Genomic DNA, 9,573 nt, shown 5'->3' with positions numbered 1-9,573 from the left:
AACGCCTTTCAAGGCGGCGTGTCCCTCCCCGCGGCCCGTCCCGCCCTCGCCGCTCTCCGTAGCCGAGCCGGAAGCGCCGCCGGAGCGCGCGGTGAGAGCTGGGGGAGGCCGCGAGGATGTTGTGGGCGCGGAGGGCGCCCTCCTTAGCCAGGCGCGGGGCCCCGGCGGGGGCCGCGTGGGGCTGGGCGCGCTCGGCAGCCTCCGGGGCCAAGAGCGGGCTGCCGAGCTCGGAGAGCCGCGCGGACTCCAAGTACCGGGAGACGGTGCTGCTGCCTCGCAGCCGCTTCCCCGCCCAGCTGCCGGGCAGGCTGCAGCCCGAGGCCGAGGTGGAGATACAGCAGGTACCGCGCGCAGGAGCCCGCGGGGTTCGTGGGGAGCTGTCCTGCTCGGCACCGTCCATCCGCGTGGCCTGCAGCCCCCCAGCATTGGACTGTGCGGCCAGGGGGATTCATGTTGTTCCCTCTTCTCTCAGCGAGCGGTTTCTAATGAGTCTGGCTAAGCCCTGGAGGGTGACCTGTGTCACAAAGCCCCACCCGTATAACATTTGACGCACACGTTACAACCCGTCACTAACAGGAGACCCGAGTAATATCCCTGCTAGAAGATGTGTTTATGATTGTTCACTAGCGCAGCCCTGCGCTTACGGGAGAAATGGTAACACAAATGGTCAACCTGCAGTTGTTTAACGCACCAGTTCTCAACTTGGGGCCGCCTGGGGAGGCTGCAAGCAGTTTTTGGGGGGTCCGCCAAGCAGGGCCGGCATTAGACTCACTGAGGCCCAAAGCAGAAAGCCAAAGCCCCACCATGCAGGGCTGAAGATTGAGGCACCGAGCCCCGCCACCTAGGGCAGAAGCCGAAGCCTGAACAACTTAGCAAGGCGGGGCCCTCTGTGGTGTGGGGCCCCAGCAGTTGTCCTGCTTGCTGTCCCCGAATGCTGGCTCTAGCTTTTATATGCAGAAAAACAGTCTTTGTGGCACAGGTGGGCCCTGGAGTTTTTAATAGCATGTTGGGGCCTCAGGAAAAAAACGGTTGAGAACCTTCTTAAAACGTGCAGTCACAAGAGCTTCCTACAAACCTGTCTCCCTATCAGTTTAGTCCATCTTGAGTTAGTGGTTGAGGAAGACAGAAGATTTTGGTTCATAAAGCTTGATGAATATTAAACATGAACCAGATGTGTCCCAGGTGTTGTTTTGATTTCAGTGGAGTTATATCAAGAACAAATCTGGTCAAATAAGTGGTCTGTTTAATGTAAGAAAACAGGCATAATATTGTTAGCTTAGTAGTGGAGGTTGGCAAGTAATTTACAAGCTATTAAAACCCCAGAGAGGAGAGTCTTCACTTGAGGAGTTCGAGCAATTCTTCCTCTTAGTTTTTTGACTGTTGGAATGATGTTAAAATGAAAAGTTTTTTTGAACTACTAAAATGCAAGCATATAATGAATTAAATGTTTTCATATTGTCCATACAGAAATGTGGTTTTGCAGAACTATATTCATGGCAAAGACAAAGGAACACAAAGAATGAATTTTGTCTTCATGATGGGCCACCGTATGCCAATGGAGACCCTCATGTTGGTCACGCGTTAAATAAGGTAAGTATAGGAGTAGTATGTTTAAGGTATTATATGCCTTCTGTAAGGTGCAGTGCACTCTCAATTCACATTGAAGTAAATGCAAGTTGAGAATATTCACTACTTTATAGGATAGGGCCCTTCATTTCTCTTTAACGGCTAAGCATATACAGTAACAATGAAAATAACAAATTGCTCTGTGTGGTACTTATAGTTTCACATTGGTATTCAGATGATAAACTTATTTTCATTCTGTCAAAGTAAATCCAGTTTCTACTTCGTCCCAGCAAACTGCTAGATACATAGTTTGAGTATTGTGTGCATAGTGACTTCAGAAATATGTTACCATAATAAAATGATAATTCCACTTCGTGTAACCCTCAAGCCCCTGTGTAGTTGCAAACTTTGGACTTCAGCTGTGCAAAATTTGGTTGTCCGTTGATCAAGAGGTTCTTATGATGTGCTATAACATGCAATAAGAAACATAAATGTGAAGGCTGAAACTTAATCTTTAACACTCCTGATTATGCTTGGGTTTTGCAGAGTTCACCAAAATCAGTAAGACATCTGTATAAAAACAACAAGGAGTCTGGTGGCACCTTAAAGACTAACAGATTTATTTGGGCATAAGCTTTCGTGGGTAAAAAACCACTTCTTCAGGTGCCACCAGACTCCTTGTTGTTTTTGTGGATAGGACATCTGTATGTTACTTTATATATCAAGCTAATATGTAGGGGAATGAGGATAGTAATAACAATTATATCAAAAATAACATTTGGGTTTAACATTTTTCCAGATTTTGAAAGACATCACTAATCGGTTCCATATGATGAGAGGTTATAAAGTGCACTTTGTACCAGGCTGGGATTGTCATGGGTTGCCCATTGAATTGAAAGCATTGTCAGAACTCAAAGAAACTCAAAATCTTTCACCGATGGAGGTTAGACAGAGAGGTAAACTGTCCTTTGCAAAATTTTCGTAGAAACATTTCTAACTTAAATAATTGTATTCTATAAGTTGTTTTTGAGTCTTCAGTGAAATATTATTTTGCTAGCTTTCTGTGTGTTTTCATTTGAGTTTCAGTACACTGAAATTTGTGAGGAACATCTTGGTTATTAGATGATACTTGATCTGCAAAATACATAGTGTAAGCTTACAAGGAGGGTGACCTTTGTAAAGTGGGTTCATCAAGTACAAGTTTGTATGAACACATTGTAAGTTGTAATAACCATAGATGGAGAGAGAGAATTAAAGGTAATGTACATCTGGGATTCTAATGTAGTTCAGGTCTGTAACATGAAATTAGTATTGTATCCAATTTTTATTGAGGTTGTATGCTGAGTTGCTGAACCTAAAAAGAAAAATATCTTTGAAAAGAAGATTATTTTTTCCCCTAATGTTTTTGAACTAATCTGGATCGTTATGGGGATCAGGAACATGGGTAATTGTCATTGAATAGTTGTGTTTCCAATGGGGTAGCGCAGATTGGTTCTTGGCCCTAACATTTTATTAATAACCTAGAAGAAAACATAAAATCATCACTGATAAAGTTTGCAGATGACACAAAAATTGGGGGAATGATAAATAATGAAGAGGCCTGGTCACTGATTCAGAGAAATCTGGATCGCTTGGTAAACTGGGAGCAAGCAAACAATATGTATTTTAACATGGCTAAAGGAATATACATCTAGAAGAATATAGAACATACCTGCAGGATGGGGGACTCTTACCTGGGAAGCAGTGACTCTGGAAAAGACTTGGGGGTTGTGATGGATAATCAGCTTCATAAGAGCACCCATTGTGATGCTGTGGCCAAAAGATCTAATGTGATCCTGGGATGCTGTCATAGATCCACAGGATTGATTCTATGGCCTCAGTTTTAGAACAGTCTCTAGGAATCTGGGGTCTCAAGGGGTCTCACTCTTCCTCCAGGGTAAGTCCCATGATTTCACCACCTCCTTAGGCTGGACCTCTTCGCCATCAGCACACCCGCTTCAGATGATGAGCTCTATTCAGTGAGTCCCACTGAGGCAGACTCTTGAAGGAGACTTGTACGTTCTCTGTGGATCAGTACATCATTGCAAGCATCTGTAATGCCATTCATACAGTGTTGTCAAAACAGAAGGGTTTATTAGTCGAATGGAGCACAACTTAGAAAGTCTTTAGGTTAGCATGGAAAAATGAAGGTTAAAGCATAGTCTGTTCCGGGGAGCCCAGCCAAGCTGTAGTGAACCCAGGTTATTCAAGCTCTGTCTCTCCATCTATCCATTCTTCTTTGTTAGACTCCCAGGTGTATCCATAACTGCTTTCCTCAGCCAACATCTAACTTCCATTTCACACCAGCCCTTTCCCCCAGTCCTTTGTTCCTGAGCTAGGGAGATGCAGCTCTGCACGGTGCAGAGAGACAGGGAAGTCTGTATCTCTTTGGGTCCTTAGTTGCTAGGTGTCCATGTCCAGTCTGGATCTGCCATTGTTTTCTCAAGAGCTCCATTGATATGGGACCTAAGGCCACAGACAACTGAGCACCATTCACACCTGTGTTTTAGCCTGTCCTGAGAGCAAACAGTCCCTTTGCTAGGTAACAATGCAGTATATAGGGGAAACAAAGGCACACATACACTTGATAAAAATATTACAAAAAAATTCCGCTTCGTTACAGATACATAAATGGACAAATCTTCAATAGAAGTAGAGAGATTATTTTACCTCTGTATTTGTCACTGGTGGGACTGCTGCTGTCCAGTTCTGGTGCCCACAATTCAAGAAGAATGTTGATAAATTGGAGAGGGTTCAGAGAAGAGCCGTGAGAGTGATTAAAGGATTTGGGGAAAAAAGCCTTTTAGTGATGGACTCACATTGCTCAATCTGTTTTGCTTAACAAGGAGAAGGTTAACGGGTGACTTGATTATAGTCTACCATGGGAAACAAATGTTTAATAATTGTCTGTTCTCTTTAGCAGAGAAAGGAATAATGTGATCCAGTTGCTGGAAGTTGAAGCTAGACAAATTCAGATTGGAAACATTTTTAACAATGAGTGTAATTAACCATTGTAAATTTTGCCAAGGATTGCGGTGAAGTCTCCATCACTAACATTTTTTAAATCAAGATTTGCTGTTTTCTAAAATATATCCTCTAGAAATTATTTTGGGGAAAGTCTATGGCCTGTGCTATACAGAAGGTCAGATTAGATCACAATGGTCCCTTCTGGCTCTGGAATCTATGAAAACACATTTGTTTTTTACCCCCCCCACCATGTATAATATTGGGAAACTGTGTAGGTGGTGCCTTCTGAGAGTTCATGATGGATTAGATGGAAAGTGTTCTGATCATGTGTTGTAGTTGGTTTATTGGTAATAGAATCATAGAATATCAGGGTTGGAAGGGACCCCTGAAGGTCATCTAGTCCAACCCCCTGCTCGAAGCAGGACCAATTCCCAGTTAAATCATCCCAGCCAGGGCTTTGTCAAGCCTGACCTTAAAAACTTCCAAGGAAGGAGATTCCACCACCTCCCTAGGCAACGCATTCCAGTGTTTCACCACCCTCTTAGTGAAAAAGTTTTTCCTAATATCCAATCTAAACCTCCCCCACTGCAACTTGAGACCATTACTCCTCGTTCTGTCATCTGCTACCATTGAGAACAGTCTAGAGCCATCCTCTATGGAACCCCCTTTCAGGTAGTTGAAAGCAGCTATCAAATCCCCCCTCATTCTTCTCTTCTGCAGGCTAAACAATCCCAGCTCCCTCAGCCTTTCCTCATAAGTCATGTGTTCTAGACCCCTAATCATTTTTGTTGCCCTTCGCTGGACTCTCTCCAATTTATCCACATCCTTCTTGTACTGTGGGGCCCAAAACTGGACACAGTACTCCAGATGAGGCCTCACCAATGTAACTGCATGACAAAACAATGTAATAGTTTTGTCATGCAGTGGAATGACTGGCAGTTGTAGCCAATGTGCCCTTTAGACTATGTAGCTTACGTGCTGTTGTAACTTCACATCTCTTGAAAAGGTTGTGTTTGCAAACTGCAGTCTGTATGCACTGGCAAAGCAGTTCTGGAAAACATGATACATCATTCACTTGCTTTGAATTTAACTGTTCTCTCCAATAACTTTTTTTAGTTATTGCTAGGTGATTTTGGGATAATAAGCATTCAGACGATTTTAAGTCACACATGCAATGAAGTTTCTTTCCATTTTAAGTTGGCTTGTAGTTTAAATTTTAAAAGGGCATAATATTCAAACCCATGTTGATTATGCTATTCTGATAGTAGTGGTGGTTTAAAGTAATGCTTTTAAAATAATGTGGTACATGGGGAGATGGTTTTGGATTTAGCTATATTGGAAAAGTGGATGCCTTTTCTCTGTCTTTGTATGGTGCTATTATATACTTGACTTGCATCTTCGTTAGCTACCATATACCTATTCCAGATGGAGCTGCATTTTAGGGTTGAATAAAATTCCGTGTGTGTAGAGCTTATTGTTCATGATTATTCCCATTGAGGAGAGCATAAAACCCCTTATATAACCCCGTTCATATCAAACTTTGGCTAGTAGGTGATAGTAGATGTTCAGGAGCAGTGTTCATTTGAGAACCTCAGCCAACCATTAATGGAGTGACTTTTCACCCAGGGTACAATTCCTGGAATGTACTGGAGCCTGTATCTTTATTATTAGCCTCTGGTTAGTAGATGTTTGATACATTTTAAACTTTATCCTATTGTAGCTTCTGGAACAGAGGATGCTCTTCTACCCTTTTCAGAACTTCCTGATTGCTGCCAGGGAACAGCTCTCTGCCCCAGCCCTCCTATATTTTGTTGTTGTCATCTCTCCCTACTTGTATCTCTTCCTCTCCCACCGGCACCACTCCACCCCGTACAGTTCATAACTTCTCCCAGTAGGGTGGATGGAGCATGACATTTATGATTCTAGACCACATCACTGCTGCCTTCAGGGTTCTGAATAGAGCTTGCCAAATAATGGGAGCGGGGAGGAATGTGAAAACTTATGCAATTGAAAAAAATCAAAATTAATTTGAAAAATTATTTGCAATTTACAGTTTAACCAGTTCTGGTTCTGAATAGCAGCAATTTAAACCAACTTGGTTTTAATTTCAGGCAGCTGCTTGCTGCTTTGGAAAGCTAGGAAAAGCAGAAGAGGCACTACAGCGGTTGATCAGTTTACATTCATTTTATATTTGGCAGGTTGTCTTCATAACCATAAGGGTTAGAATTTTTTTCCTTTTAAAATTAAAGTTTACATTCTATTAAAATGAATGGCTTACCTGAAAAAACTTCCTGTAGGTGATTGGCTTTTTCAAACCCTGCCATTCACTTTGATGGGACGACTCATATGAATAAAGGATTTTGAAGCTTGCAAAAGTTGCTGTTATATAAATCACTTAGTTTAGTTTTATATTTATTTTGTTCCCAGCTGAGGTTAAGCTTTCTCTAGCAAGTAAGCCATTAGCATTTTCTAAAACTAAAGTGATCATGCAGATTTTAAAAGTATATTGTTTTTAAAAATTATTCTTCCTTTTAGCAAAAGAATTTGCAGAAAGGGCAATTGAGAAACAGAAATCTGCCTTCATTCGCTGGGGTATAATGGCAGATTGGACTAATTGCTACCACACATTTGATAGGAAGTATGAGGCAAAACAACTGAGTATCTTCCACAAAATGTATGACAAGGTATGCTAGTTTGTCATTTAACAAAATCCTTAAATTTTTTAAGTTACAATATAGTTTTAATCAAGTTAACTCTGTGTTTTTTCCCTTTAGGGTTACATTTATCAGGACTATAAACCGGTATTTTGGTCTCCTTCAGCAAAGTAAGAATCAACTTTCCATTTTATCTCTAAAATAGAAGCAGAGAGAGCAATACATTTTCATGTTAATGTGGTTAACCCATATCTGATCTTCACCCAGTACAGCCTTGGCTGAAGCTGAACTTGAATACAATCAGCAGCATGTCAGTCGTTCTGTATATATCAAATTCCCCTTGTTGAAATCGCCTCCTAAACTGGCCTCTGTGATAGGTATGATTTGTAACATTTTATTCTTGTTAAGACTCTGATATCTTTGGATTTTATGACAAATAACATATTTGTTAATTTGCATCTGTAGATGGATCTTCAACTGTTAGTTTGCTAATCTGGACCACCCAGCCCTGGACTATTCCTGCCAATCAAGCTATTTGTTATATGCCAGATTCAGAGTATGTATTTAACTTATTTAACTTTCTGAATCTGCTTCCGTCAGTATCAATATCTATTAGCAGAGTTGTATTCCTCCTAATAGCAAGGCTGAAGTAATAGGCATCTTAGGTTTATTTAATGGTATTTTTAATGTTTAGGTAACTCAATTTCAGACTTTTTCCCATCTCCTTTTTAAAAAGTTAATTATTCTTTATTTTTAGTTCTCTAAAGGTATTGCTACTTTAGGTCCTGCTTTTGCATTCGTTCTATTGAAATCATTTGAAGCTTTGAGCGTGAAACATTTGTAGGATTTTTGTAGTTAAAATCACATTTTCAGATGGTTTAAAAGCAGCAAACATCTAAAAAATTTAAAAAGTAAACTTTAGTACTATAAACTATATAGTTTGCTAATATTGATTTTTTTTTTCTAATTTAATGTATTTAATACATTTGTCTTATAGCTATTCCATTGTAAAATGTGCAAATACTGGTGAATGTTACATTCTGGCTGCAAATAGAGTTGAGTCTACAGCTGCCATCTTGGATACACAATTTGAAGTTATTTCAACATGTAAAGGTAAGAGTTTAAATATACTCTGAATGTTAATTTGTAAGGTAGCACGTTGTAGGCGTTTGTTTAAAATGTTGATGTGAAAGTAGAATATCTGTGTTTCATTAGCTACACTTTGCACATGTATTTATAGTAGTTTTAGCTAAAAATAATCTGAAGAACAGTAATCAAAATATATCAAAGATTCAGCATAGTGAGTTGGTGGTGGTGGTACTAACTTTTCAACCATATACTTCAAAGTGCTTTACAGAAGTTATCCCATTTGTAAAATGGAAATAAGAAGTTGGAGGATAATTATGTACAGAATATAGAGCATAGCACGTGAGGAGTGGACTAGGAATACAGTTTACCTTGGTGGTGCTGTTTTGCATCTATCCTCAAAAAGAAAAGGAGTACTTGTGGCACCTTAGAGACTAACAAATTTATGTGAGCATAAGCTTTCGTGAGCTACAGCTCACTTCATCGGATGCATGCAGTGGAAAATACAGTGGGGAGATTTATATACACAGAGAACATGAAACAATGGGTGTTACCATACACAGTGTAACAAGAGTGATCAGGTAAGGTGAGCTATTACCAGCAGGAGAGCGGGAGGACGACCTTTTGTAGTGATAATCAAGGTGGGCCATTTCCAGCAGTTGACAAGAACGTGTGAGGAACAGTGGCCCGGGGGGGAAAATAAACATGGGGAAATAGTTTGTGTAATGACACATCCACTCCCAGTCTTTATTCAAGCCTAAGTTAATTGTGTCCAGTTTGCAAATTAATTCCAATTCAGCAGTCTCTCGTTGGAGTCTGTTTTTGAACAAAACCACTAACACAGGAACCTATCCTTACAACAAAGCCCATTGTGACATATCTATTCAGGAGACACCATCATAGGGCCTAATCACATCAGCCACACTATCAGAGGCTCGTTCACCTGCATATCTACCAATGTGATACATGCCATCATGTGCCATCAATGCCCCTTTGCCATGTACATTGGCCAAACTGGATAGTCTCTAGGTAAAAGAATAAATGGACACAAATCAGACATCAAGAATTATAACATTCAGAAACCAGTCGGAGAACACTTCAATCTCTTTGGTCACTCGATTACAGACCTAAAAGTGGCAATTCTTCAACAAAAAAACTTTAAAAACAGACTTCAATGAAAGACTGCTGAATTGGAATTAATTTGCAAACTGGACACCATTAAATTAGGCTTGAATAAAGACTGGATATGGATCTGTCATTA

General features: G+C 40.6%; 1 protein-coding gene across 2 annotated transcripts in view; it reads left to right on the top strand.

Moving 5' to 3' along the window:
- Positions 1–64: 64 nt before the first annotated feature.
- IARS2 (isoleucyl-tRNA synthetase 2, mitochondrial) overlaps positions 65–9,573 on the top strand; it is a 52,118-nt gene continuing 42,609 nt past the window's right edge. Inside the window, exons 1-8 of one of the 2 annotated variants that reach the window (XR_013345717.1) lie at positions 65–341; positions 1,468–1,590; positions 2,366–2,522; positions 7,108–7,256; positions 7,347–7,396; positions 7,494–7,603; positions 7,692–7,782; positions 8,224–8,339. Coding sequence is in view for 1 of the 2 variants with exons in the window: in XM_077813746.1 (XP_077669872.1) it covers positions 117–341; positions 1,468–1,590; positions 2,366–2,522; positions 7,108–7,256; positions 7,347–7,396; positions 7,494–7,603; positions 7,692–7,782; positions 8,224–8,339 (1,021 nt within the window). In the remaining variant the exon portion in view is untranslated. The remainder of the gene's footprint in view (positions 342–1,467; positions 1,591–2,365; positions 2,523–7,107; positions 7,257–7,346; positions 7,397–7,493; positions 7,604–7,691; positions 7,783–8,223; positions 8,340–9,573) is intronic. The other variant, XM_077813746.1, reaches the window with a different exon arrangement.

Source organism: Eretmochelys imbricata, chromosome 3, assembly GCF_965152235.1.
Source record: "Eretmochelys imbricata isolate rEreImb1 chromosome 3, rEreImb1.hap1, whole genome shotgun sequence".
NCBI classification, from domain to species: domain Eukaryota; kingdom Metazoa; phylum Chordata; order Testudines; family Cheloniidae; genus Eretmochelys; species Eretmochelys imbricata.
The sequence above is the reverse complement of the archived record's forward strand: the minus strand, read 5'-3'. Positions and strand labels throughout refer to the sequence as shown.